This window comes from Aspergillus lucknowensis (assembly GCF_044049455.1).
Source record: "Aspergillus lucknowensis strain CBS 449.75 chromosome Unknown BJX67scaffold_67, whole genome shotgun sequence".
NCBI lineage: Eukaryota > Fungi > Ascomycota > Eurotiomycetes > Eurotiales > Aspergillaceae > Aspergillus > Aspergillus lucknowensis.
The window spans coordinates 91,652-119,374 of NW_027263611.1; the positions used below are offsets into that span (position 1 = coordinate 91,652).

The 27,723-nt window shown below is 55.0% G+C and overlaps 12 protein-coding genes across 12 annotated transcripts; 6 read left to right on the plus strand and 6 right to left on the minus strand.

Annotated features, from left to right (window-relative positions):
* Nucleotides 1–148: 148 nt before the first annotated feature.
* BJX67DRAFT_366301 (MBL fold metallo-hydrolase) lies at nt 149–1,479 on the plus strand. Its single transcript, XM_071030384.1, has one exon. It carries the CDS (start codon nt 334–336, stop codon nt 1,318–1,320), a length of 987 nt encoding a protein of 328 aa, XP_070881450.1. The 5' UTR covers nt 149–333; the 3' UTR covers nt 1,321–1,479.
* BJX67DRAFT_366303 (uncharacterized protein) lies at nt 1,480–4,353 on the minus strand (the record flags this gene model as incomplete). The annotated part of the gene is made up of 7 exons (XM_071030385.1): nt 3,885–4,353; nt 3,782–3,836; nt 3,695–3,735; nt 3,467–3,641; nt 2,473–3,417; nt 1,949–2,427; nt 1,480–1,894 (listed from the first exon to the last, which is right to left on the minus strand). The coding sequence occupies exons 1-7, from the start codon at nt 3,991–3,993 to the stop codon at nt 1,482–1,484; spliced, it is 2,217 nt and encodes a 738-aa protein (XP_070881451.1). The 5' UTR covers nt 3,994–4,353.
* On the plus strand, nt 4,204–4,954 carry BJX67DRAFT_296702 (uncharacterized protein). Its single transcript, XM_071026894.1, has one exon. The coding sequence runs from the start codon at nt 4,414–4,416 to the stop codon at nt 4,912–4,914; it is 501 nt and encodes a 166-aa protein (XP_070881452.1). The 5' UTR covers nt 4,204–4,413; the 3' UTR covers nt 4,915–4,954.
* Nucleotides 4,718–7,098, plus strand: BJX67DRAFT_296709 (uncharacterized protein). The gene is made up of 4 exons (XM_071026895.1): nt 4,718–5,221; nt 5,279–5,741; nt 5,789–5,866; nt 5,915–7,098. The coding sequence occupies exons 1-4, from the start codon at nt 5,060–5,062 to the stop codon at nt 6,967–6,969; spliced, it is 1,758 nt and encodes a 585-aa protein (XP_070881453.1). The 5' UTR covers nt 4,718–5,059; the 3' UTR covers nt 6,970–7,098.
* A 1,009-nt stretch (nt 7,099–8,107) lies between these two features.
* On the minus strand, nt 8,108–12,487 carry BJX67DRAFT_385613 (ankyrin repeat-containing domain protein; the record flags this gene model as incomplete). Its single annotated transcript, XM_071033899.1, has 3 exons — nt 8,108–10,451; nt 10,495–11,314; nt 11,374–12,487. The coding sequence occupies 3 exons, from the start codon at nt 12,485–12,487 to the stop codon at nt 8,108–8,110; spliced, it is 4,278 nt and encodes a 1,425-aa protein (XP_070881454.1).
* Nucleotides 12,488–12,879: 392 nt separating this feature from the next.
* BJX67DRAFT_296745 (wax synthase family protein) lies at nt 12,880–14,617 on the plus strand. The gene is made up of 2 exons (XM_071026896.1): nt 12,880–14,094; nt 14,148–14,617. Exons 1-2 carry the CDS (start codon nt 13,325–13,327, stop codon nt 14,575–14,577), a joined length of 1,200 nt encoding a protein of 399 aa, XP_070881455.1. The 5' UTR covers nt 12,880–13,324; the 3' UTR covers nt 14,578–14,617.
* Nucleotides 14,618–14,670: 53 nt separating this feature from the next.
* On the minus strand, nt 14,671–17,500 carry BJX67DRAFT_391248 (beta-mannosidase; the record flags this gene model as incomplete). The annotated part of the gene is made up of 7 exons (XM_071034753.1): nt 14,671–15,438; nt 15,497–15,732; nt 15,780–16,210; nt 16,268–16,571; nt 16,621–16,882; nt 16,933–17,311; nt 17,367–17,500. 7 exons carry the CDS (start codon nt 17,498–17,500, stop codon nt 14,671–14,673), a joined length of 2,514 nt encoding a protein of 837 aa, XP_070881456.1.
* A 374-nt stretch (nt 17,501–17,874) lies between these two features.
* On the plus strand, nt 17,875–19,723 carry BJX67DRAFT_385616 (sugar porter family MFS transporter; the record flags this gene model as incomplete). Its single annotated transcript, XM_071033900.1, has 6 exons — nt 17,875–18,082; nt 18,140–18,541; nt 18,599–19,087; nt 19,147–19,368; nt 19,422–19,530; nt 19,576–19,723. 6 exons carry the CDS (start codon nt 17,875–17,877, stop codon nt 19,721–19,723), a joined length of 1,578 nt encoding a protein of 525 aa, XP_070881457.1.
* A 282-nt stretch (nt 19,724–20,005) lies between these two features.
* On the plus strand, nt 20,006–22,002 carry BJX67DRAFT_385617 (fungal specific transcription factor domain-containing protein; the record flags this gene model as incomplete). Its single annotated transcript, XM_071033901.1, has 3 exons — nt 20,006–20,160; nt 20,205–21,222; nt 21,268–22,002. 3 exons carry the CDS (start codon nt 20,006–20,008, stop codon nt 22,000–22,002), a joined length of 1,908 nt encoding a protein of 635 aa, XP_070881458.1.
* Nucleotides 22,003–22,059: 57 nt separating this feature from the next.
* BJX67DRAFT_385618 (glycoside hydrolase superfamily) lies at nt 22,060–23,195 on the minus strand (the record flags this gene model as incomplete). The annotated part of the gene is made up of 2 exons (XM_071033902.1): nt 22,060–22,967; nt 23,021–23,195. 2 exons carry the CDS (start codon nt 23,193–23,195, stop codon nt 22,060–22,062), a joined length of 1,083 nt encoding a protein of 360 aa, XP_070881459.1.
* A 411-nt stretch (nt 23,196–23,606) lies between these two features.
* BJX67DRAFT_375271 (FAD-binding oxidoreductase) lies at nt 23,607–25,275 on the minus strand (the record flags this gene model as incomplete). Its single annotated transcript, XM_071031673.1, has 6 exons — nt 23,607–23,696; nt 23,744–23,962; nt 24,018–24,187; nt 24,233–24,565; nt 24,613–24,819; nt 24,879–25,275. 6 exons carry the CDS (start codon nt 25,273–25,275, stop codon nt 23,607–23,609), a joined length of 1,416 nt encoding a protein of 471 aa, XP_070881460.1.
* A 273-nt stretch (nt 25,276–25,548) lies between these two features.
* Nucleotides 25,549–27,137, minus strand: BJX67DRAFT_385620 (FAD-dependent oxidoreductase; the record flags this gene model as incomplete). The annotated part of the gene is made up of 6 exons (XM_071033903.1): nt 25,549–25,675; nt 25,719–25,797; nt 25,850–26,045; nt 26,093–26,153; nt 26,207–26,673; nt 26,721–27,137. 6 exons carry the CDS (start codon nt 27,135–27,137, stop codon nt 25,549–25,551), a joined length of 1,347 nt encoding a protein of 448 aa, XP_070881461.1.
* Nucleotides 27,138–27,723: the final 586 nt, after the last annotated feature.

Consider the following 27,723-nt stretch of genomic DNA (forward strand, 5'->3'; position numbering starts at 1 on the left):
CAGGGAAGAGTCTTGGAAGCCTCAGGCACTGCCAACTGCGTCATGCGGCGTGGCAAACGGATTGGCCAATCGGAATTCACAGGCTGCTTAGTCTGCTGACTTATATTTGGCTGCTCAGGCCGGGGCGGGGTGAAGAATGCCGTCCCGAGGTCGATATTCATGTCGGGTGTTGTCCTGCCTTGTCTTGCAGGGAGATATCAACCTGCGAGATGGCAGAGAGTCTTGTCCTCCCCAGGGGATCGACCACGGTCGACGTTGCGGTGATCGACAGGTAAGTTAAGAACCCTGTCCTCCGCCCAGGCAGGCAGTGATATATATTCCAGCACCACGCGCATGACGATCCCCGCATCGCATCTGCTGTCACCGACGGACGACCTCGACAACCTCACCTTAACGGCCCCGTCCTACTCCTTCATCATCGAACACCCGTCCGGTCGGAAAATACTCTTCGACCTCGCCCTCCGCAAGGACTGGTCGAATCTGCCCCCAGCAACAGGTGGTTTTCTTCGAACACTCGGATGGAAAGTCGACGCCCCGAAGAACGTCAGCGACATCCTGCAGGACCATGGCACGTCGCTCGCAGATATTGACGCCGTCATCTGGAGCCACCACCACTTCGACCATGTCGGCGATATGACCACCTTTCCACCCACGACGAAACTCGTCGTCGGTCCAGGGTTCAAGGAGCACTACATGCCTGCCTTCCCTACTGACCCAGCCTCGACGCTATGCGAAGCTGCATGGCGGGATAGAGAGGTCCAGGAACTCTCCTTTGACTCTGCCGCAGCCCTCCAAATCGGAGGGTTTAATGCGATCGATTACTTCGGCGACGGTAGCTTCTATCTCCTCGATGCCCCAGGCCACACATTCGGGCATATGGCGGGCCTTGCCCGTGTCGCTCGCGAGAACAACTCCGGCGACAGCGACTTTGTCTTCATGGGAGGGGATACCTGCCATTTTGTTGGGCAGTTTCGACCGACTGTCCATCGTCCCTTACCCGCGGGCCCGGGACGGCCGGCTGAAATTCACGCGTCTGTCTGCCCGGGGGCAATAATAGATAGACTGCTTGCGAATCCAACTACGCCTCTCTTCGAAATGCCGGAGGCAAATGCGGTAGATATTCACCAGGCGCACGAGTCAACCCGGAAAATGGAGGTCTTTGATGCCGCTGAGAATGTGTGGGTTGTTATTGCGCATGATCAGTCTCTGCTTGGGACCGTTGACTTTTATCCCGCAAGGATCAATGACTGGCGGCGGAGGGGATATGCGGACAAGACGCGGTGGATGTTTTGGAATACTATGGGGCAGAAGTCGCCGTAGGATGAGGGTGTTTGATATTTAGTTGCTTCCTGAGCAATGGATATCAATTTTCAGTCAAGGGACATATTGTCCCATATCTCCACTTAAGACGACAGAATGGTCTATACCTACGGCTGGTACTCGATTTCAGAATTAAAAAGACATAAACTGAAGGGACAAGCTCATCGATCCTCCAAATCCGGGATATCCTCCAGCCCTAACCCCCTGTTCTTGCTGTCCCTGGCCGTCGCTGTAGTCCCAAGCCCAGTACCATCGGAGCTATCGCTCACCTCTGAAACCCCGGAAACATAGTGCGGCCGTTGCGGATTGTCGCCGTCCTCTTCGTAGGTCTGGCTGTACGACGGGATACTGGAGAGGCTGGACACGTTCCGGTGGTGGCCCTGCTGCGAGCCCTGTCGCGAGGGTGCGTCGCCTTCCTTCTCTTGCGGGATTTCGGGTGAGACGGGGGACATATACGCGACTGGTCTGGGGCTGGCGGATGGGGAGGGCGATGGTGCTGGTTCTGGTGTGTGTGCTGGCGCTGGAAGGGCCTGGTCGTTATAGGATGTTGGTAGTTCGGTGGGATGTTCCCCGACTGGATTAACGTTAGCCTACGCCTTTTCTGTCCAGAGGGCTTAATAGAACATACCGGGCAGCTCATAGATAGGCTCGCTGTTAGCTTCGGCGGTTGGGCGCGAGTATCCCGTCGCCGCGGTCGACGGGGCGACTGTGCTGGAGATACCAGCGGATATGGTCGTTGCGTTTTCTGGATCCTTCGACTCAGATGGTGAAAACGCGCCTTGGTGCACCCACTGCCTGACGCGGGATCCTCCAGAAATCTCGCTCTCGGGCCGGGAGCCTCGTTTCTTGCGACGGCGGACCAACCAGAATCCGACGGCACTGCCTATCACAATGAGGCCAACGACGACGCCGATGATGGCGCCGGCCCAGTTGGGGAAGCTGGCGCCGTCGGAGTCCGGAACAGTTGTCGGTGTGACTGTTCCGGTGCTTGTGCTCTCGTAGGGGTACCAGGTTTCGATGGTTTTGGTGTACGTGCCTGTGAAGACGTCTTCGAGGGAGGCGTTTGTCCAGGATTCCGGCGCCGTTTTCGTTGCGCCACCGCTGGAACTGATTGAGTTAGTACGCGCTATATTAATGACTTGAATAACTTACTCTCCCCCGATCCGCCCTGCGACGAGATCAGGCACTTCGTACTCGCTCCACTCCGTCGGATCATACGTATCCTGGAACCGTCCTGTATTCAGGTTGAACACGCGGATCATATCGACGCAAGTAACCGGATCGAGCCCAGTCCCCCCGAGCACCAGCATCTGGTCAGGATACGGTTTGACGCATTTATGCCATTTGCGCCCATGAGCTCGGCTGTCTCCGCTGTAGAGCTTGATCCACTCGAATGAGGGCAGAGACAGGACGTATACGTCGTCTGATGGCGTGCTGGCAGGACTGAGGCCGTCGTATCCGCCGTAGATGTAGATGTTGTGTGAGGAATCATCAGGAGCGCTTGCATAGACAGAGCAGAACTGCGTTAGCTGCGGAGGGATATCCCCTGTGGTGTTTTGGTTGTACCACCTGTCAGTGGCGATGTCGTACACTGAGACTGTCTCCATGAACGCGGGACTTATGCGCCTGCTTTCGTCTTCGTCGTCCTCGCTCAGGCCTGCAGTATAGATGGATTCAGGGTTGTTCACTCCTCCAACGAGGACAATCACCCCAGAGTCCGAGACAGGAACCCAGACGGCTTCTGCGTTGGCCCGCGCGGGGACACTGTCAGGTATCGTGAGATTCGACCACACTGGATCGCGCATCTCCGACATGTCTACCCGGATCATCTGCTGCGACAGGCGAGTTGCCGTCTCGTTGTCCCAGATAGGGCCCCAGCCTGGCGCACGCATCCCGCTCACATAGAAGCCCAGATTCTCGCTTGGAACCGACACGCCCGCGCCGTCGGTGACGTATCGCGTCATATCATCGTCTAGCTGGTCCTCGATGAAACCGGGTTCCCATAAATTCGAGTGCGGACCGTACTCGAAGCGCTCGTAGGCGAGGACTCGGTCTGCTGCTGCGTCATCCTGGCTGTCTGTGGGTACGAGAAGCCCGCTGCGCGGGTTAGCAACGCCGAGAATGGGGGTTGGGTTTGAGCTCCTACCCGTAGAGATAGAATTTGTAGTCGTTTGCGAACATGACCCCGTCTTGGTAGGTGGGCGCGAGGTTGGAGTTGCCCCCAAGCTTGGGGATCGTCCCGAAGAGCGAAGTGAGGTTCGTCGTTGCGGTGTTGAAGGAGGATGAGAGGTTCAGATAGTACAGTGAGCCCTCGTTGTTATCTGCGCGATCAGCTACTCTCCCCACTTTGAACTTGAATGATTTGGATACGTACTGGTGCTCTCTGGAGTGCTGACGTCGCCGTTGTCATAGCCTCTGCATGCAATTAGGGTCGTCGCGATAATGACTTTGCTGCACTTACGTCTGCCACCAGAGACTGCCTCCGTCGAGGTAAACTGTGTCGCGGATCGTGTTTACTGACAAAGTCAGAATTGTGTCTTTATTTTCGAATCTTTAGATCGCACCTCGAACCGACCCCCAGTTGCACATGGAAATGTTGATTGGATTCCGCCATGTCTGCGCCTGCGAAGAGCCCACGAGCACCACAACCACCAGCGTCCCAAAATCGAGCATCGTTCTGAACAGCGTCGCGAGGTCAAGGTTTGCTTGATCGCCTCGTCATATTGATGTTTGTTTTTCCTTCTGCCCCTTTTCGCTTTGCGCGGCACTGAGTGGACTCTTTGTTCGGCTGCGCCGGCTCCTGGAATATCGTGCAACCAAGGGAGCAAAACAGACAAAGAGAAGGGACCGAAATATCGACTGGCGCGCAAATTCGGAAGGGCAAAGTGAAGCAAGGCTGTGGACACCACGAGTCTTTTCAACTTTGTGTGCCCAGTGCAGCAGGGCTGGGCCGCCCCGGTCCGCTTTCAGCCATTTCCCCTCGCCTCCATGCGGAAATCTCTGCGTGAATAATCTCTGACGTCTTTGCTGACTCTCTGGCTGACTCGTTGTCATGTCGGTTGAAAAGGTGCGGGGACCCTGGGCTGATACGAGATGTCAACAACCAGTGACAGCACAGCAAATCTGCAATGCTACCAGAGAGTCTCCAGTCGTATCGGGGCCCAAGCGTCCGGGCCAGGCAAACATCGGGCTCAATGGATGGATAATCCTTCGCGCCTCAATCTCGATTGGTCTGGGCTGTCAAGAACTGCGGGTGTGCAACTCTCACCACTTTCAGCCGTCCTCAGCCTCGCTGCTGCAGGCTCCACGACCCTCATGACGAGTCGAGGGGAAAGAAGGATGGATCCTGGAGCCATCCTGCGCTGTCCACGAGTCCTCGTGTTGTTGTTGACTCGTCGCTCTCCGCTCTTACCCCACTCGAGGCTCTGGCATGGCTCGATTGCCCCTCCGGTGTATAAATGGTCGTTGCCCGGGCCGTCGATCAACAAAGGAAAGGGTGATGGCCTTCCTCCTCTTTGTCTTCTGCTGACCCCCTGGACTCTGCCCTGGAGAGCGCCCCGGTGGACCGTACTCGACCGTAGTTTGCCTGGCTAATTTTTTCCTCGACCATTCTGACGCGCAGCTTCCCTTCCCCTCCTGCAGCTCCTCTGGATGAGTGCATGACAAGAGCCGGACTCAGCGCCATTTTGTGCCGTTCCTTGCGCTGGAGATAGCGATCTCATTTGGACCAAACGGCAATATGCGTCTTACCCATGTTTCTGGCTTGCTCCTCGCGGCAACCTCGTCGGTTTCGGCTTTCGCATCGGAGGACCTCGAGCCACGGCAGGAGGTGACAGATGCGGACAAGGACGCGTTATTGTCGGTGTCATTGGGTCTGGGGCTGGGGGACTGTGGATGTGATGTACGCGCGCGCGCGCGCCTCATTATGAAGTATACCCTTCACTGACAATCGCATTAGAATCCCGAGCCAACCGCCACGTATACAACCACTTCAACAGACACGGCCTGTAGCCCGACGGAGACGGTAACAGCGCTTATAACGGTCACAGTCGACATTGATCTAGGAGGACATGATACCGCGACGGTTACCGAGCCGGGGTCAACTGTGACGAGCACCTACACTCCTCCCCGGAGCACCGTGACTGTGACGGTCCCCGGGCCAGAGGAAACAGTCACTGTCACTGTCACCGAGGACCCAACTACCGTGACTGTTCCGGGACCGGGAACAACGGTTACGCAGACTGTCACTGATGATGGCAGCACGGTCACCGTGCCAGGGCCGATTACGACGGTTCCTGGGCCGACGACGACCCTGCCCGGGTCTACTATTACTCGCACCTTGACTGTGAGCGGTCCTACGTCTGTTGAGACCATCGTGGTGACGGAAATCATCACGACGACTGTTGTCGGGACTGAGACGGGTGAGTCCACCCCGAACCATATAGATCGCTCTGACTTACGAGTAAAGGCCCCGGCTCAACTGTCACCGTGACTCTCACTGATATTGAAACGCTCCCTCCTACCGAGACGACCGTCACGGTAACAGGTGCGCTGCGCTATTCTTCATTTCATCGTGTGTACTAACACCCTTCAGCAACAACTGCCACTGTCTCAGTCTGTCCTACCTTGACCACGAACCCAACGTACACTCCGCCCACGCCTCTTCCCACCGACTATACCTGGGGTTGTGCGCCTGGCTATCTCTGCAGACCCAAGCATCTCGACGTCATGGGCGGCTGCAACCTCGAAGCAGGCCTCCCCGCAGACACGTACGTCTGCAGTCCAGACGAGTGCATCGAGGCTCCACCATACATCGAAGACCAATTCTGGGGTCCGCCCGTTGTAGCAGAGGAGACTGGAACATACAATGTCTCCAAGTACTACTTCAACCTGAATCCCGAGATCTTCGGGCTCAACTACTCCATCTTCCGATTCCCAGACTCCGAACCAGGAACTCCCCACTACAAGAAGACGTACCTCCCTTGGATCGAGAAGCTCCTGGCCCGCCAGGGCCTGATAACGCAGGCGGTAATTTCCCCATTCTGTTTCGACGACTGCAACAATGCTGCCCTGGAGGCCGAGCGTATCGGGAAGTCCCCGGAGCTGTGCGAAGTGGGTTCAGCCTTCCGCGATCTCCTGGGTGGATGTCGTCGCTGTGTAAACAGATTCGGCGACGACGACGACGACCTCAGCTTCGAGGAGGGCCTTCTGCCGAACTTCCAGCAGTGGCTGGGATTCTGCCAGGGCGAGGGCCCGGGCACGACTACAACGGCGGAGCCTATTACCACGCCGACGTCAACTGGTGGGGATGAGCCGACGGATTCGACGACGGTCTCGTCGCCTACCAATACCGCTACCGGGACTTCAACGACGTCCGGAGACTCAGATGACTCGACTTCGATTACATCTACGTCGACGACTGAGACGCCTCCACCGAGTACGACGTCCCCCTCGCCCGGAGACGGCGGGACTGGCTCGGGCGGCTCCGGGGGATCTGGCGGCACTACATCCACCCCGATAATCGGGACACCGACTGCTTCGTCGCCGACATCCAGTCCGTCGCCTCCCTTGTTTACCGGCGCGGCGACGGCTGTGCTCACGCCTGTCTCCTGGGGATTTATTCCGATCTTGCTAGCGTTGATTGTTTAGGATGGGCATGCGAATGCGATGAATGATTATGAGGGACGAGGGTAATGTAGTTAGCGACGGGCTTAATATAGGTATTAATACTGCGTTTCATAGATCACAATATAATTGTGTGACCAGTCGAGAACCGTGAGAGAAGTAGGCCCGATATTCAGACTCGTAACTCGCTCTCTCCTTGTGTATCCGCGACAACCACACTAGATATATTCCTTAGAGAGGAAGGTTCAACCCGTCGGTACCATCACCATGGAAACGGATTGCGCCTGTACAGAGCGCTTGCGTCTCAATGCGCACGTTGCCATATCTGGAAACAACGTCTTGCAGGCCTCGATTTCGCCCGACCCAGTGGCAGGTTCCATGTCCCATGCTGGCAGATCGAGCTGCCTGGTGGTGTAAGACGAATACGACTCCACATACCTCTCGTCTAGGACCATTCTCCTGGCCCCCGTTCCTGCATCAGGCACGCGAAAATCAAAAATCAAACCTCAGTCGGGAGCCAAACCGAGCCAGACAGGCTTCGGAGACACATACTGCTGCCAGCCTTGGAAGGTAAACGGTATATTGGGAACGTGGCAGGGAGGGGAGTTTCGGGGGCCAATTGATTATTCTTCCGCTCTGACAGGCCGGATGGGCGAAGGCGCCCTACCATGCAACACTTGAATTGTCTGAGGTAATAGATGCCGGGGCACCAATGCTGGCCTGGTTCGAATGAATTATGAGGATCGTTAGAGCCCACGGATGGTGGTGTGGTATCTCTCCCACAAGCCACTCTTTGACTGTATCCGACCCCAGTAGCATCTCCCTCCGAATATCGCGTTGTTGGTCCACGATAGTAACCTCATAGATTGCCTATTACTTCCCCTGGCCGCCTACTGGGCTCTTAATCTTCCCACGTCGAGGTTTCTGCAGCCGTTTATGCCTCGCAGACTCGCTCTCGTCTGCCTGCTTCGCGCCGAGCTTGCTTACCCTCCAATATCTCTCTCGTCTCCGCAGCCTCTTACAGGAGGGCGAATTACTGCCACGCCACGCCACGCTTTCTCTGCTATGCCGGTTCGGCTACGACGTCCGGCTGAGCGAGTTGGAAATCGCCGTGAGCCGGTCCAGATCCACACCCGGGGAGTTGTATCTTCCCGAGGTAAGTTCATCTATGAGCTGTGAGCAGTCGTACCACTTCCTCATGCCGCTCTCTCTGAGCGTAGTCCAGTGGTGTGCGTCCGTCCTTGTCGCGGGCCGACGGGTTCGCCCCGTTTCTCAGCAAGATGTCAACGACCTTGGCGTGGCCATTTAGGGCCGCACGGGAAAGTGGGCTGCGCTCCAAAAAATCACGGGAGTTCGCATCCCAGCCGTCTTCTAGGAACAGCTCGACGATGCGGTGATGCCCGTTTCTCGCAGCATTATGCAAGCACGTGCCCAAATTGCGAGGAATAGGGTAGCCCGTACGGTGACGCAGCAGGAACTCCGCAACCCCGTAGTGCCCTTCTTTAGCCGCTTCCTCAAGAGCCATGCCTATTTCGCAGCTGTTTATCATCAGGAGGTCTTTATTCAAGAGTAATGATCGCAACATTTCAGTATGTCCGGCTTTGGCCGCGATCGAAAGGATTCCCCCGCACTTTAAAGAACTTTGCATGCCGTGACATATGTTCAATAAAAGGTCGACCACCTCAATATGACCTTGCTCCGCTGCCCAAAAGAGAATGGTTTTGCGATCTAGACCCAGAACGCAGGACGGGAGGGACCTGATAACCCCTTGAAGCTCGTCGTGCGTGACCATTGTTATGAGGTCCTGCTCATCATCCCGCGGATAGGGGCTCTTCTCACACCGAGCCAGTAGCGCATGAATGATTGGGACGTTTCTAGCCTGGGCCGCCATGAGTAACGGAGACCGACCGAATCTGTCCGGAAGAAAGGCATCAGTGCTTGGGTCCTGTAACAGCACTTCGACGACGTCCTCATGGCCACCCTCGGCAGCTAGGAACAATGGTGTTTGACCGCACGAATTCCTTTGGCCAGGGTATGAACCGTGCTGCAGGAGCAACTGTACCGCCTCTCTTTGCCCCTCTTTGGCTGCGTACGAAAGTGCCGAGTTGCCGAAAGTGTCTGGCTCGTCCATCTTGACGCTCCCTGTTGCGAGCAAAACCTCCATGACCTCGGTATAGCCGTTCCCGGCCGCGAGGGACAATGGGGTTCGGTCGGGACGATACGGATTTCCCCGTACACGGTGTGTATGCCTACCAGCAAGTCGTGCGAAGGCGAGCAACATGTCTAAGTGATCCAGCCGCATCCACCAGTCCCCCGGATCCTTGCTTCCGTAGTCTTTCCGAGCATTCACATCCACCCGCTCCGTCCGCAGCAGCAACTGGACGACACTTGCATGACCCCTCCCCGTCGCGACTTGCAATGGGCTAACTTCATCCCTGTTACGGCAGTCGGGATTAACACGGCCATCCGCAAGAAGAACAGCCACGGTATCAGCATCTCCGAACCAGCAGGCAAGGGCAAGCGGTGTCATTCCTTCCCTATCTTTGGCATTCACGCTCACTCGGTGGTCCGCAGTGAGTTGCTTGACCACATGGGTATGACCGCTAAAAACCGCCCAATGCAACGGCGTCCCACACAAGTAGTTCCGCGAGTTCACATTCACGTCAATATGGTATTCCAATAGGAGGCGCCGCACAGCTTTCGCACTGCCACCGCTGGCCGCCCAAGCGAGAGCGGTCGCCCCCTTGTCATCTGTAGCGTTAACATCGCATCCCCGCCCGAGTAGTTCGTCAATTGCTTCTTCGAGGTCAACGTAGGCGGCGAGATGGCACGAAGTGGCTCCATGGCCTAACGAGCCAAAGGGCATTGCCAGTACTTGGGTGCTGGCATCCACCTTCTTGCCGGATTTCAAGAATTGAATTACTTCATCGTTGCGCTGAAGCGATGCTTTCTGCACATGAAATCCCCAGTTTCTTGCGGCATAGGCGTAGAGACGATACTTTTCCAGTCTTTCTCTAAATTTTTCGCACGGCCCAGATTCAAAAGCATCGAGCGAGAGGTATTGAATACAAGTACTCCCGATAATGGACTGCGCATCAGGGAACCATTGCTCCCAGAACTCTTCGAAATACTGTTGCGTGGTGTAGTGAACCAGGCGGACAATGCCACGTCCTTCGTCCAGGACAACCAGACCGACACAAAGACTGAGAATGGCCCCAATCTCAGGTTTGCCACTTTCATGAAATTCTGTGTCCCCCGGTCGGAGCGCAAGGGCATGCTGTAGCTCTTTGGTCCGTAGTGGTCTCCTGGCATATGTAATCCACGACAATGCTCGTTTCGCAAGCTCCTGACTTGCCTTCGCTTGGCCGCCGATTCGATGCATGGCCTGTGAAAATGCCTCTGCATACGCTTCTGAGCCGGTGGGAAGACTCTCAAGGACGTCTTCGATATCTCTCGGTATCCTCATGTCGCTCAAGCGATCCAGGTCGAGTTGGGCAAGAAGAAACCTAGAATAAAGGTCAGCCTATGCCCGCAAAGCCACGAATGGACGTATATTGGACTTGCATTCCGTCAGCTGCTTGAGTAACCTTCTTCCTGATCTTGTCGCGGAGCTGCTGGCTCTGTTGTCTAAGGCCCTCTGACTTACGCAGTCGGCCGTCGATGTACTTTTGCACATCTTCGTCTCTAGCGCTTATCTCCAAGAATGCTGTTCCATTCTTCCGCATCAAGTCGGTGATATCTGGATGTGGTCTACTGGTAATCATTGTTCTAAGCTGTGTCTTCGCCTCAAGGTCAAGAAGCTGTTGCAGGAACTCATCGCGGATATCGTTGGGGCACTCGTCAATCGCATCCACGACAAGGAACACGGCCTGCCAGTCCAGCAGCGCAGACTCTAATGCCGCCCAAAGGTCTTTGAGAGAAGGCTTGCTGTTCTTGCGGTTGTGTGTTGAGAATAACGAGCGAATTGCCTCCGGCAGCACTAGATTCTGTTCCACCAATTGTCGGAGCACGATGGTGAGAAGTTGGCTTGGGTCATTGCGAGAGACTCGGTAGTCAAAGTACAAAAAACAAACTGCAACGCCCGGATCGTCCCGATATCCCTCTCTCAAATAGTCGATGGCCAGCGTGCTTATCATAGTTTTTCCCGCCCCAGGCATCCCGGGACAGAAGAGACATGCTGTATCACCGTTGAGAAGCTCCTGGAATAGATCCGAGTTGAGGAACCAGTTACCGGTGTCTGGTACGAGCCTATTCAAATGGTCGATATGCTGTGGCTCGAGGGTCTCCTCGGATAGCCAATTCAGGATGGCAAGGTCCTTTTCACTACGGTCCGCTGGGTTCGGTTCCATCCGCCTCTGGTCGTGAGCAGCTTTGTATGAAACAACAACGTCAGTCGCCGATTAAAATCAGGAAGCAATTCTCACCCACCGCGAGGGCCTGTATATGCCATGTGTCGCGGCACGTAACCAAGCAACAGCTTCGCAAAGGCAGCCGCAGACACCGCCGCGTACCCTTGCCACTTGTCGTTCTTGTGGCAATCTGCATAGTCCGAGATCCCCCGGATAACAAGCCCGTTGAAGCTATTCATCACGCCTGCCGCCTCCATATCGAAGCACATCGCATCGTGCTCCTCGCGTATTGTCTCCCGGAACTCCCTATCCCTGGACAATGTGTTTCCGGATGCGATAGTTCCGTAATGGACCCGTGGTTTTTTGTCTGGCCGTGGTGGACGGAAAAGAGAGAGCTTGACGCTTTTGCCTCCGTCACAGCTTTCGCCGTGTAAGCAGGAAGAGCAAAGGTCGTCGGTTCGGTGTTCAGGGCGAGAAAAGGTCGCATAACCCGGATTCCCCGTTATGATCTTGTCGATGTATCCCGAGATCGTTGCGGTCTCTTCCTGATACTCGGCTCTTAGCTGATTGAGTGCAGAGCGCAGTATCCTCGGTGGCCGATTTTGATGGCCTGTATTTTGGTGTCGCCCTCCGTGAAGCCTCTTCCCCGTCTCATAGTCGACAACGCGCATCCCTACCACCACATCGCCCAGGCGGATATCACGGGTTGTATCATCGCTAAAGACAGGAATTCCGCCCCCGATCCCAACGAAGAGGCCGACTTTCAGATTCGAGAAGGTGTTCCACATCGCTCCGACCACATTGGCCGCAGACGGGGTCCCATATTCATCTAGCGGTAAGCATGCGATGGCCACGTTGAAATCTCGAATCCGACCGAGAATATATGCGTTGTGATCTCCCGACGGGTGGGCTTGGGGTTCGCCGTGTGTTTCGTCGAGCATGCCCTTTGCTGCTTTCAGTTCGACGGCAAGGGCACAGACCCAGCCGACCGTGTACTCTTCGTTGGGATACTTCGAGATCAATCGCTCGGGGGGTACATTGGGTGTAGATGCTCTTGTCTCGATCCTTCCGTCTACTTCTATCTCTGTATCTTCCGAATCCGGGACAAATTGAGCGCACTCACCCTCGTCTCTCGGGCGCTTCAGGGGCGGAGCTGCAGTTGCGCTCGTCGCTCCTGCCCTTCGTTTCGGCATTTTGTGAAGTCTGAGGCCTTCTGGAGGCGTGGCGAGTGCTGGGACACCAAATCAGAGTCAGATTATAATGGCCTGGCTGGTGCTGGGAGCCACCGTCCGTATTTATCGACACTGACACCAACTCGGGGAGACCAGCGACGGCGGCTCATCGCCAGGCGACAAAAGTTTTCCTGAGGCTTTTGTATTTTCAGCCTTGCGTGTGGCTTGGCTTTCCATCATGCGTGCCGAACCCCTGTCGACGAGGGTGTGGCGCCTCGTTCGGCTGAGGTTGGTTGATGTGGTCGTGGCTGTCGATATTCAACAGGAATTCAGGCCGGACCCAACTGCTTCACTGTCTCATTTCGACTTCCGGTCTCGGCCACGGCGGTACCCGAACATCTGAATGGCTCGGGGTTCGCTCTTGTCTTTCATCCGCAGGCAGCCCGGCGGTGCTGTCAATAAAAAGCAATGTCATGTCGAGCAGGGATATGGCGCCATCCTCACGATCCCTACGATCCCCACGATCCCTACGAGACCGCAGAGGAGATGCCTCATCGGATCAGTCAGCTTTGACTCTTCATTTGGGCTCCTCTTGTATAGCAGCAACGCTAGAACAGTGGGCACCCGGACGTTTTCATCCCCTCTTGGGCGATAGAGCGGGGGAAACCTCACCTCGCCACCATGGGGGGGCTTGTGTAACACGAACGCATTCACCTTGCAAATCTGGCCAGAGTGATGTAGTTTGTCCGAAGCCGAAGCCCGAAGACCGGGAGCTGGCCGTCTTCAAGGTCCTATAAATGGTAAGAATAAGTAGACGTTGCCGCACCAGCAGTGTCGCATACCAACGCTCAACTCACCATGGCTCCTCCTGGGATTGAGCTCGCAGTTTTATCTTTCGTGCTTATCCATCTGATCACCAGCAGCATCATCGCCTTCACTTCGAGGTCGTCTTCCATTCGACCCGCTGCATTAGTGCTTATTGTAGGGCTGGCTGTCTCTCTACAAAACATCGTCGCAGCCTGGGATGGATACCGCGTATTTGCGGCGGTTTTCTCTCTCTTCGCCTGGATGAACACCTTCAGCGCTCTGGACTTCTTTCTCTACACTCGTGTCACCAACAGCGAGCATTTTGAGTGGCTGTCTCGAAGAGGCCCCAGTGGTCTCCAGCGAACTCTATCGAGCCGCATCCGCTGGGCCTTGGGCATGCCGTTCAACTACCGCCGCGTCGGGACAAAATGGCAAAGCAAGGCAACTCATCCATTTGATCCTCACAGGCCGGGGTATATCCCGTCGCGAGCTGATTTTGTCCTGCATCGCCTTCTCGTCGTCCTCGTGTGCTACCTGGCACTGTTCTTCATCTTCGTCAGGCCAGGCCAGACTAGCTGGTTGGAGGCTCTTCCTCAAGGCCAGCGCAAAGTCATCCTCGACGAGTACAGCCTTTCGCTGTACGCCCTGCCATCAAGATTCTATCTCACAACATCTTTCATTCTCGGCATCACCACTGCCCAGAAGGCGCATTACAACACCATCTCCGCCGTTGCAGTCCTGCTCCACCTCTCCAACCCAGAAGATTGGCCCCCAATCCAGGGTCCATACCAAGGCACATGGAGCGTGCGCCAGCTCTGGGGGTACGATTCCATTGAATCCCTCTTAAAACCTTTCTAACGCATCCTTTGTATAGAGCAACCTGGCACCAAAACTTCCGCCAATTTCTCTCCGCCAACGCCGACTTCATCACTGTCTCCCTCCTCCGCCTGAAGCCTCGCTCCCTGGCCGCTCGATACAGTCGATTCTTCTTCAGTTTTCTGCTGTCTGGAATAATACACATCTTCTGGGACGAGGCGTGCGGTATACCTCGAGAAAGAAGCGGCGCATTCATCATGTTCACGATCCAGCCGGTGGCCTTTGCTATCGAGGAACTGGCGCAGTGGGTCTCGAGGCGGTTTGGCATACTACGTGAGGATCAAGCACTGAGAACACTGATTGGGTATGTCTGGGTAGGAGTGTTCTGCACGCTCAGTTGGCCGATTTGGTTCTATCCTTCTATTCGGGAGAGCGAGTCGGGGGGGTGGGTGGATCATCTCATACATCTGCCCGTGCCAGCTCTATAGACTTGTTCGCGTGTCACCCGGACAGAAAACATGAGAGAGGCTCTCTGTTGATTAAGCAATTTGGATTCGATCTAATATCTAATATTGAACTTGTTAATTCTCCTCGCATCCCAAATACCTGTACTTCGCTTGCGGAACTTCGGTGCCGCCACGGACTTCAACGACCTGAGGGTCTCCCGGGATAATATCCAGGCAGTTATCACTCAGCACAACGCCATCTGCCTCCTCAAATACAACGCCTTTTGTCGGGCGCTCTGCTGAGACGATATATCGTCCAGGCTGAGCCTCGACTTTGACCCCCCGATCAGCGAACGACAGGTACTTGAACGGCTGAGGCCAGTCGACGTCTCTTGATATCGTCTCTCCACCGCTAATAATCCTAGCGGCTAGGACGTGAGGTTCCTCGGTGACATTATCAATCTCACCGGATGCCACCCCAGTCGTGCCATTTGCATTGATCGTAATACCCACCTTGACAATAGGAGATCTGATATCCCGTCCAGACTCAACCGAGACAAACCGCACCTCAACATCCACCTTCTCCTCGCGAGCCAAGCTACTAACAACCCAAACACTATACGCAGATTTCTTCGCCGGCCGCGCATGGCTAACACTCCAGTCATGGTGCGCGCGCTGCACACCCACAGCAAGCGGCTGCAGGGCACGGTTGATGGTATAGAATGCGGGTTTCTTCCGCAGGTAGTAGTCTGCGATCGCCCAGGAACTCGCCGGCCAGCAGTCGTTGAGCTGCCAGACTAGGGCTCCGCCGCAGTGTCGCTCATCGCCCCATTGGCGTCGCCAGCCGCGATACGCGTAGGCGACTGCTTCGCTTTGGGCGAGTTGCGTGAGGTATATCCATGACTGATCAATTAATTGATTAGCATAGAATGATAGTCGGGGCGTAAATGGGAGTGCATACAGCAAGACCCGACTGGATCTGAAAGTTCTCCGCGATGTAGGTCGCGATCCGCCTCTCGTGGCCGTCGGCCTTGTTGTGGAAATCGAGAGCTCGCGATTGGGGGTAGAGATCTTTTGCGTTGCTGACCATACCCTGGACAGTCTCGAGGACCGGAAACGATGCGAGTCCGAACTCACTGTTGAACCGGCCGCCGATCTCCGGGAAGCGCTGGTACTTCTCTTGGGATCCGTGCCAGACTGGGCGGGTTAGTTGCGTTAGGACATAATGCTGGAGGCAGGCGTACCGTTCCACTGATGGACGTCGCCGACGGTGAGGTCCCATGTATTCTTGCCGTTGGAGAAAGGCGAGCTAGGCCAGTACGCCACCGCAGGCGCTTCCTGCTTCACGACAGCAGGGAGCAGATACTCGTAGTAGTATCTCGCGGGGAACGATCCCTTGAGCCACGACTCGTGGTCGTTGTTTTCATAGTCATAGTTGAGGTTGTACTGTTCTTGAATCTGGTAGTCCTCGTTGTTACCCGCCCAGAGGACGATTGATGGATGATGCCGAAGACGCCGAACGTTCTGCTTGGCTTCCTCACGGATCGAGTCTTGAAGACCAGGCCAGACGGGATAACTGCCACATGCGAACATGAAGTCCTGCCAGACGAGGATGCCCAGTTCGTCGCAGGCGTCGTAGAATGCGTCGTCTTCATAGATACCGCCGCCCCAGACTCTGGATCCATCGTTAGAGATAGCGGAAGCAATGCTGCAGACCAGACAACCAACTCACCGCGTCATATTCTGGCCCCCCTCGATCATCAGCTCAAGCCACGACCGGTACTTCTCTGGTGTAAGCCGGGGGAGGAAGTTGTCCGCTGGGATCCAGCACGAGCCCCCACAGAAGATGTCGACATCGTTCACTCGGAAGTAGAAGGATTCGCCGTGATTATCTTTCTTCTGAATAAGTTCGCTGCCACGGAAGCCTGTCTTTTTGGTCCATGTGTCGAGAGTGTTGCCGTCCTTGACGGCAAGGACGACCACTTCGTACAGGGGCTGCTCGCCGTATCCGTAGGGGTACCAAAGGTACGGATTATCTGGTAACGTCAATTCTAGTGTAAGGGCCAATATTAGAGACTGACATACCAAGCTGGAATTCGAGCTTGGTTGACCCATCGGCAGCCACGGCCGCGCGTTGGCTGCAGACTTCATTGCCTTCGTATCGCAGGGAGAGGACAACTTCGTCAGCTGTACCCTTGACATCAACGGAGACCGTGCCCGTCGCAGTCTTCAGGCCGTTTGAGAAATCGTAATCAACCTTCGCATACTCGATATAGGCAAAGGAGACCTCAAGGCGAATCGGCCTGAACGGACCAGCTGTCATGAGAACCGGGCCCCAATCCCACCCCTAGATAGTTAGCTGATGGAACGACCAAGCTACATGGATTGCCGGCTTACCCAGTGGTACTGCGCCTTTCGAACCCCCAGCCGTCCAGGTTCCCCATTACTCGCGAGGAACCGATGCTCCGGGTGCTGCTTTTCCAACTCCCTCCCGCGCAATAAAGCGCTGTCAAAGTCGATCACGAGTTGATTGGATCCAGGCTGGTATAGCATGCTCGTGATAGGGATCCGATGGCTGAGGAACATGTTCTCAGACTTGAGGATAGTCACCCCGTTTAGACGGACGTGGGCGAATGTATCGAGACCGTCGAAGAGAAGATATACCGAAGCGCCCTCGGGAATTTCAGGTGCGGTGAAGCTCGTCCGGTAGGTCCAGGACCGTTCTCCAATCCATTCGACGTCGAGTTCGTTCGTTCCGATGAATGGGTCGGGAATTCTAAGCCATTCAATGCGATCAGCCCTAGGCTCGACAAGAATGAAGGTAGGCCGACCGTTTATTGTCCAACAAATCCATGTGCACCACCGTTGGAACCCTGGCTACAGGCGCCCAAGCGTCATCTTTGTCGTCGGTTTGCTTGAAGCTCCACCCTGTCTCGAGGGGGGTTCTTTTCGCTGCTGTAGCCATTGTGTATAGTCGTTCTGGGAGGCACTGGGGAAATCCCTGTGCAGAGGGGGCGCTGCTATTTTAAATGTCTCGAGGATGTTTCTTCACATTAATCCAACGGAGAAGCTCTCGGGACTTTGGAACCCCGCGTCCATGTTACACAGAAACTCCGTCAACTGACCGTTCCAGGGATCAACCACTCTGATGCTCGGATGCAGATGCTAAGACGGTGCGTGGCAACTCCGTGCTAGTCAACCCCAGATCCGAGGCTTCCCCATACCCACCTGCACTCCATGTTGGAGTCAATTGGCCCCGGCATATAAATATGGAGACTCCTCCTCCTCGACGCGATGTAGATCACCCCCTTCAATCGAACAGTTCCCAATCCTCTCAATATGGCCGAAAAAGCGCATTCCGGGGCGCGTGTCGACTTCGATCACCAGGAAGATGTGGCTCCTGCTGAGAAGAATGATCGCGATGTTCAACATGATGCTATTGCAGTGACATTTGATGTGCTCGGAGGTCGACCCGATCCCTGGGGCCGTGGCCATTTGCAGCTCTACGGAGCGTGTCTGATCATTTATCTCTGCTCGACGATGAACGGTACGTCGATGGCTGACAGGAGAAAGATGAGATTGTCCTCACACTGACCGTGCAAAGGCTACGATGGCTCGCTGATGGGCTCTATCAACGTCCTCCCAGAGTACCAGTCTTACTACAACCTCGGATCGAGCGGCTCATCCACCACTGGCCTGGTGTTCTCCATCTTCAATATTGGCCAGATGGCCGGGGCTGTTTTCGTCTGGGTAAATGACCTCTTTGGTCGAAAACTGACCTTGCGTGTCACAGCCTTTGGTGTGTGTTGCTCCGCTGTGTTTACTGCACTGGCGCCGACCCTATCATCGTTCATCGCGGCGAGATTCCTGCTGAGCTTCTTCTCGACGATCTGCTGTGTTGCGGCGCCGATGCTCCTTGTCGAGATTGCACCTCCACTTCACCGTGCTACCGTGGCTGGTATATATAATACCCTCTACTACATGGGTAGCATCATTGCAACATTCAGTAACTTCCCCACTGCCGTCCTCCTCCAGGGGTCATTCTGTGCTAATTTTGTGATAGCAATGTACGGCGCAAATCTCCACTTAACCGGAAACCTCAAATGGCGCCTCCCTCTCTGGCTCCAGATCCTCTGCCCAGGTCTCGCGTGCCTGGGGAGCTGGTTTCTGCCCGAGAGTCCCCGATGGCAAATCGCCCAGGGTAAACATGAGGAAGCGCGAAAATTCATAATCAAACACCATGCGAATGGAGACGCAGCCCATCCAATCGTTACCATCGAAATGCAGGAAATCGAAGATTCCCTCGTCGAAGTCCGCGCGCGCTCGATCTGGGCGTGCTTCGACCTGCGCAGCTTGTTCAAGTCTCGCGCCCGGCTGTACCGTCTAATGCTGGTCATCGCAATGGGCTGGTTTGGCCAATTCTCGGGAAATAATGTCGCTAGCTACTATCTTCCCATCATGGTCGAGAATGTGGGCATTACGTCGACCAATATGGTCCTGCTTCTCAATGCGATCTATGCGATTACGGGGTGGATTGCTGCGACATGTGGAGGTATGTTCTTTCTTTAGATATCACATAATGTGCAAGTAGCGCTAATATGCTCTGATCAGCTCGTCTACACGACATCGTTGGCCGACGCAAAATGCTCATGGGCTCCTGTCTGGGCATGTCCGTCGCGTTGGCTATTGTTGCTGGTACGGCAGCAGCCTATGAAAAGACAGGCAGTGTTCCATCAAGTTCAGCGAGCATTGCATTCATCTTTATATTCGGCGTTGTCTTTGCCGTTGCGTTTACGCCAATGCAGCCGATCTATCCGGCCGAGGTTCTTGCCAGTACGTGCCCCGACCGTCGGTCTCACTTTATAATGCTGACTTGACTCATCTAGATGATATGCGAGCAAACGGCATGATGGTCTTCCAGATTACTGCTGGATGTGCCAGCTTTGTGAACACCTTTGCTGCGCCGATTGCGATGGAGAATATCAAGTACTGGTTGTAGGTAGCCCTAATCTGGTCATGCTCGCGTGCTAACATTTGAAGCTACGTTTTCTTCGTCTTCTGGGATTTATTCGAGTTTGCCTTTATCTATCTGTTCTTCGTTGAGACCAAGGGACGGACACTTGAAGAGCTCGATGCTGTGTTTGCAGCCAGGAATCCGCGAAAGGCGAGTACACGCAAGGTGGATTGAGGTAGCTAGCTAGATTCACACTAGGTTGCAGGCGCAGTTGGTGACTTTGTTCGACGTAGAAATCCCTAGTAACCCAATCCTACAATCTGAATAGATAAATTGCATTCTCACCCATTTTGGTATAGTTGAAGCTCAAGCCATCGTGCTTGTATAGCCGATTATATAATCACTTTTCCACGAAAAGGACACGGACATCCTGCGCCATTTTGTCGTCTCTCGACCGTCCTCATAATTAAACGGAGCTCTCGGACATTCGTTCAATGAACCTTTCACTTCACCACGATGGCTGGTAGAGCAACCGCGTCCTGCGCGGAATGCCGTCGGCGTCGCATTCGCTGCGAGGGCCTCACCACCCCCTGTCACCAGTGTGTCTACTACCAGGTTCCCCATCTCTGCCACTATCCCCCACGCAAGCAAAGGCGCAATGTATCATGGAGGTAAGCTGCATGTCCTCGGCCCGATATACATGCTAAAATTTTAGATCCCACTCCGAGCTCTCAGAAGCTCATGCAAAAGCGCAACGAGTACTCGACACTCTCTTCCCATCCTGTTCGCTCGACGAACTCTGCTCCATGTCTCGTGTTGCACTGCTATCAAAAGCTCAAGCCTTGGCGCAATCCGAGAAGTCTACCAACGAGCTTCAAGACTTGGAGCCGCCCCCCGAGCGAGACTTCACATGGGACGAAGTTTCAGACGGCGGCGAGTCCGAGCGTGTAGCCGACGACATTAACGGCATGGCAGATTCGCTGGACTCTCTCAACTCGTTCAATGCTTCTTACGTTGGATTCTCCTCCGTTCCAACCATATTACGCGTCATTGCGCATTTATCTCCTCGTATCCGACAAGTCGTTCCCCCAAATCCTGAGACGTTGAAAGCCCCGGTCGCACTGAGTGCGAGTCCGGGAAGTACCATGTCCTCGGATCTTGATGAACTGTCCTTGATCAATGCGTACTTTTTCCACGTCCACCCTGTTACGCCAATGATCGACGAGGTAGACTTCCGACAGCGGTTTTCTAACGGTGTTTCCAAATACCCATCGAACTCATGGCTGGCCTTGTTCAACATGGTTCTTGCGATGGGCTCCTTCGCGTCGGATACAGAGCTATTCAACAAGAACAACGTTCTCTACAAACGGGCGTTATCATACCTAAGTCTGGCCTCCCTAGGGTCTGGTAACTTGTATACTGTCCAGGCTCTTGCACTCTATGGTGGATATATCCTCCATTACCTGAACAAACCAAACACCGCCAGCGCCATTATGGGTGCCACTATTCGCATGGCTGTTGCGATGGGCCTACATCGAGCCCAGATGCCGGAGCACACATCCCCAGATGCCGTCCAGCACGCCGCTCGAAGCTCAATCATGACACGCATCCGCACATGGTGGTCCATCTTCTGCCTGGATACATGGGCTGCGGCGACCTTAGGCCGTCCTGGTCTGGGCTATTGGAACCCTGCGACGGTCCTGACGTCGCCAATGTCCTCTCTCGCAAGCTTAGTACGTACCATACGCCTTCTGCTATGCCAGACACTGACAGAGTAGGACTACGGAACAATCTCACTCGCTGCCAGCGAACAATTCTGTAAAATCGCCACACGCATCCAAGAACGGCTCGTCCAGGTCCCCCTGATCACACCCGACGAGATTGCCGAGTTCGATCGAGAGCTCCTCGAATTCCAGAGCTCTCTGCACATGTTCCTCGCGAATAGAGACCACTGCCCGCCGAATCTCCGCGTCGCACGGAGTTTACTCCGCTGCCGGTTCATCACAACTCGTCTCACGCTATACCGGCCGTATCTACTCAGCACTGCGCTACATCGGAAATCGTGGGCTGACACCTCCCAGCAAGGACAGACCGCAAATACACCCGCTTGGAAGTGTGTTCAAATTGCCCGAGAAGCTCTGGACGTCATATCTCTCGACTGGTTCCCGAATCACATCATAGCCTGGAACCATGCCTGGCACCTTTTCCAGGTTTCCCTGGTTCTTGTCCTTGCGGCTGTCTCTGACAGAACCGGTGTCGAACAAGGTCGGTGTGATGAAGATATCACAAAAGCTTTAGTTCTGCTTACGCAAATGGAGCCCTTCAACGCCGGTGCTATGCGTGGCCGTCGGATTATCCGGATCCTTTACGATAATATCCGCAATCCACAGGAGTCAGATGCGGTGGATTTCGATGCCGTAGGCTCCTCAGTGCTAGACTTCCTCGATTTGGATCTTTTGGGCAACGACACGGACTGGTTGGGGCTTCTTTGTGATTATAACGAAAATTCATGACCAGTGCAAGCCCTCCTTAAACCCTTCTGATACATATCAGGCAGCATATAAACCCCTCTACTGCAGCAAGAAGTCAGAGAAGTCAAACTGCGCCTCGGCCTCCCCAGCTGCAAGGCCCGCCTCCTTCAAGGCATCCCAATTCACATCACCAATGCCAACCTCATAGTCCCAACCCTCATGCGGATCGGCATTTGGCAGGATCTGCCAGTAGAACCATGCAATCCCAGCCGCATCAATCGATGCAGCCCACTTCTTAATATTATCGCCCCTCTTCCCCGCCTCTAGCGGACTCCCGTCGTTGCAGTTCTCGTTCGGCGCAGTCGTGTAGCACGCGCCCCACTCCTGCATGATGAGCTTCTTCTCGGCGTCCTTGGCCCGCTCAACGTACGGCTGGAGCTTGCTTGTTTCAAAGTCCCCCGTCCCGTACGCGTGGATGGCCAGGACGTCCAGGGCGTCGCAGGTGAAGTAGTCATCTAATAGGGAATTCTCGAGGTACGCGCCGCCGCCGGTTGTCACGAGGATGTCCGTGTTCCCGGCGAGATTGTCCTTTATGGCTTGCGCCATCGTACATTGCCAAGCTGTGAGGGCGGAGGGGTTTTCCTGCTCATGCATGGCTTCATTCTGAGCCTCGAAGGCGAAGATATACTCTGAGCTTTCGGCCCAGGTCTTTCCGTTCGCGGGGTTGACGTGTGCCAGGACGTACGCGACGCGCTCCTTGAAGTAGTTGATTGCGTCGGTGTTGGTGTAGAAGTCGCCGGTGCCGTACCACTGTCCGTAGAAGTCGTTTGCTGCGGCAAGGGCGTTGTAGCTATGGATGGAGATGAGAAGCTTGATGCCGTAGTCGTGTGCTTTGGCCATGAAACTGTCAAGGCGGTTCAGCACGGTGTCGTCCCATGCGTCGGGGCTCTCGCCTTGCAAGTTGTTGAAGCCGTCGATTGGCGTGCCCTTGGCGGTGCCGGACTGGCCTGGTCTTGTCAGTTTCGGACTCGGTGCGGTTTGCAGTGGGAATGGGAATTACCATCGAGCCAGACGCGGAGTACCTTGACGCCAGCGTCCTGGAGGCCCTGGAGGAGGGTTGTTGACTGGTCGTCTGTCAAACCCGCGGCATAGTACAGGTTGGACGCAGAGAAGGACTTCGCTGCGAGTGTCGTCGCGGCTAAACCGAGGAGAAGACTTGACAGGGAGAGTTTCATTCTGCTAGGGAATGCTTGAATATACTTTTGAAGGTTGCTGCCGTGGTCAGGAATCTTCGCTGAGACGAGTGTACTTATACCCCAAAGTCGGCACAGCATCCATGATCGTCAGTGTTTGATCGATACGAGATGCGACCTCAACGGCAGCTCGTCAGAGCTGGGCCAATAAACTGTCCCATAACAGCAAGGCTAGGACGGAGATTCCAAAGCCCGTCTCACTCCACTTCCTCTTTGGGGCCATCGCTGAACCCCCTCAGGGCCGAGTTGGGGATGCCGATTTACTACGCTTGACTTTTCAGGTGCACGCTTGATAATACCATACATTATTTGCCTCATACCAAACCCGTCTCAGCTCTTCGCCTGAATGGATGAGCCTGGTCCCGTCAGCTGAGATACTACACCACACGTGCATCACATCTCCGTGCTAATTGCCTTGAACCTCCCGCGCGGATCATACCGACGTCGCAGTTCCTGCAGACGGGCGAAATGGGGCCCCCAGACCTAGACACGGTGAGCTGCGCAGGTGAATGCAATGAAGGAGGACTTACCTTTCTTGGATCCTGAAAGTCTTCGAGACCACTGGGTATATACTGCGCATCTGTGCCTTCTCCAAAGACCTTTGACGCTGCCTGGGCAGCGAGGCTGTGTGCGAGATGCTCTTTAACCTCCCCAGCGCCTGACGGACAGCCAGTCCCAAGAACGAGGGTATGCTTCATCGCTTTAGGCCTCGGCAGGGCGCAGGATGCCATTCCTCCCGCGGGTTCACGCTTGGGCGAGATCGTCAGCAAAGTCGCGACAGCGGCCTTATATATAGGGCCTTACCGCACACAGCAACCCTATGATCAGATAGGTACACTCGGCGAGCGACGGGTCGAGGCGCTCAATCTCCTCTGACCATTTGACGGCCTTGATAATGGACTCCCTCGAATACTCGCGCACCGTCATGGGAGCCCAGAACTGCTTCATTGTACCTTTCACGGTGTCCACCTTGTCTGCGCTGGTTAGCCTGGCCTGTCATCGAATTCCTTTGCACGTACCCTGCAGCCCTGCAACCCCAGCAAGGCTCGTGATCTCCGTCCGATCAACAGCTCCCGGGATGTCCAGCGCCCAGCGGAACGCATCTCGACCGTGCTGTTCACCCAGGGCGTCCAGTGCGTGAATCAAGAGCATATCCGAGTCGACTCCCATAGACTCCAGGACTTTCTTCTTCAGTACGTAGAACAACATCGTCACCTTTGGATCAAGAGGTTTCGCTAAAAACCGCTCAATCCCTTCAGCTACCTGCTCAAGTTTCTCACGCGGTATCAGAATCGGACCGCCCCAGATATTCTGCGGATATGGAAACACTCGCAAGATGACCTGGACGATAGCTATCGTAATTGTCAGTATGTCACCAGGCACTGTTTCTGTGATTTACCTCCAAACCCGCCCCCGCCACCACGGAGAGCCCATAGAAGGTCCGGCTCGCGCGATGCCCATACGACGGAGCCATCGTACTTGACGACCTTCGCGTCAAGCATGTTGTCCGGGTCGGAGATGCATCCGTACTCGCCGGATATCCACGACAGGCCTCCGCTGATGATTGTGCCCGCGACTCCTACGGCTGGCGTTCGGGCTCCCACAACTATCCGGGTGTCAGTTCGCCCGAGAAGGAGCCTCAAAGAGCGAGTAAGAGGTCCATACTTCCGTATTGCGGCGCCACCTCCTCCAATTTCCGATACACATCCCTCCAGGTCTGGCCAGCGCCGACTGTCACAATCTCCGCGTGCTCGTCAAAGTGGAAGCCGTCAAAAGCACTCATGTTAATCACTACATCGCGTGCACTCGTGGACATGAAGCCGTGTCCGTAGATCGCGAAGTCGAGGTCAGATTCGTACAGTCGGGCGATCACTTTACTCAAGGATTCAACAGAAGTCGGGCGGATGACGAGTCGCGGACGGAGCTGCTTCTGCGAAGCCCAGGTCTGTATGCATTTCTCGTAGCCCGGTGTCTCTGGAGTTAGGGTCTCCTCGGGCTGTAAAGAGGTCAAGCCCAGGAGCTCCGAGAGGAGCGTAGTTCCTGACGAGTCTAATTCGGCCATGTTGGTTTGTCCAGATGGTAGACAGAGGGCTCACTCGAGTCAATGGTTATATAGGTTGTATTTCAACTGTCCGTTGTCCTTCTTATATCTTGGTCCCGTCTGGTGGCAAGACCGCGTGTCCATGGGTCAGAACTTATTTCACCACCGAGTGGTCTGACTTTGTTACACATTGAATTTCGGAATGCCATCGATTCGACGTGGAGAGGGATAAGTCGACTATCAAGTTTAATTCTCAGCGCTAAAACGAGACATGGCATAATAAGTACATCGCTATCATTCTCCCACGGTAACACCATTGGAAAGCTTCAGGCCGACCGGGAGTCCTCGAATGAAGTTCTCTGTAAACGGTGTCCCTCTCTTCCTCGCCATGACCTCCTGGATATCCTTGTACATATCGTAACTATTCTCGTTAGACTGGACAGAGTCGATAGAGAAATACTTACGCATTCATCTCCTCAATCGTCAACTTCTTCTTCTCATCTTCGACCCTGTAGTTCGAGTTCCCAGTGTTACTCGAGAAACCTATTGGTATGGTATTAGACCCGTGATGCGACTAACGTGGAGATAAATTCACCTATCCGCTCATTGATATTATATGCCGCCTTGGCTGACGCCGTCTGGACCTTCGTCACGCGAGGCAGGCGGATCTCCTGGTAGATTCGCAATGTCTCCGCGACGTCACCCGAGAAGTTATCCTCGTTGAATAGAATACCCAGCGCGGCGGCGTCTTCAATCGCCATACAGGCGCCCTGGCTTTGATGCGGCATCATCTGGCAGAATTAGCGCAGTTGCAAATTCCGCGACCGTGAGGGCATACCGGATGGCCAGCGTCGCCGAGGAGGCAGACCATGTTGCGCACGATATACTCATACGGTTGACTAGTCAGTTAGTACGTCTTCCGTGCGTCACTTGTTAACGTAAGGCGACTTACTGCACCCACAGCCGCCACGGCCGAACCTCAATTCCAATCGCAAGATGCGAGCGCACCTGCTCATCAAGGTGCGGATACGGCGCCAGCAACTCCTCCACAGGACGGTCTTCGCCGCCCCAAGTGTGGCTCGTGTAGTCTCCCTGCTCCCGCGGGAAGAAACAGTAGTACGACAGCAGCTTGCCGCCATTGCAGGGAGAGAGCACGATCTTATCCCACTTCCCCTCTTGGCCGCCCCAGTACTCAAGTGCGGAGTCTTGCGAGTAATCGACCAGGCCGAGCCGCACGGCGTCCTCGGTCATCACGTTGGCGTGCAGACAGCTGGATGGCGCGGGCTTTTTCTCGGGGTTCAGCCCTATAATGCGGCGGACCGCGGAGCCGATGCCGTCTGCGCCAACGATGAGATCGTGCTGCGCGGTGGTGCCGTTGGCAAACGTTATGATGCCAGTGTTCAGGTCGATGTTTTCGCACTACAGTTGTCAGCAAAGCGAAGTTGTACAGGAGAGTAGGTGCGTACCGGATGGTTCACCACCAGGCGAACAGGCGTTCCCTTGCCCTTCTCCTGCAGCGCACAGTCCTTCAGCATGGAATGCATATACTGCCGGTGGAACATGTTGTAGACATAGCCCCAGCGCTCCTCGTAATCGGCGAGGTCGTACACGCTCACTGGCTCGCCGGTCCTCCAGTCCCGGTTGATCAGCTTCCGCAGGATAACCGGGTCGCCCTTGGGGATGTCGACGCCCCATTCATGGAGCCATCGCGTGCCGTTCGCGGCGCACGAGATGGACGCGCCGACTTCGCCGGCAAAGTCGTGTCGCTCGTAGATAGTTATCTCGTGTCCAGCGCGACGGAGGGAGATAGCAGCAGCTAATCCGCCGATACCGCCGCCGATTATGGCGATGTTCAGGCGTTTCCAGCCGGAGAGGGTGTCCATTTTCGAGTTGTTTCGTATTGGGTCTGGGGACCGCATGATTCAAAAGGTCTTCAACCATTTTCAGGCATTCAAGGCGTTTTAAATGGTCCATCATGCTCGCTGCCCGTTGGTGCTATGGCGGCGATATGGATGGAGGCGGGCCGCGCACAAGTGCTTCATCCGCCCAATGCCGCTATCTTCGAGGATCGATGCGTCGGAAGACTCAAAATCTCAGGTTTCGATCCGGTCGGATGACTAGATAACCAGGATGCAAGCCTCGGCCGTTCTATGGTTCTGATTCAGGTGCTAAGGTCCCTTCTTCAGAGGCCAGAGGGAGATACCAGACGCTGGCGTCCATCGTGCCCTAACGCCAATTGATCGATAGATCGTCTTGCAATGCGAAGAACGAGGTATCTACCGCATTATGGACCTCAAGTAGAACCACTTTCCCTACGCAAAGGACGCAGAATACCGCGCGTACTCAAACCGAAATCGACAACCCGGGCTTGCAGCCGACGAAACTGGGTAAGAGCTCACAACGACCCCGGGACAAAAAGAACTAAGGTACGTTAGCAACAATGATTGCCCATCACCACTCGCTCATTGA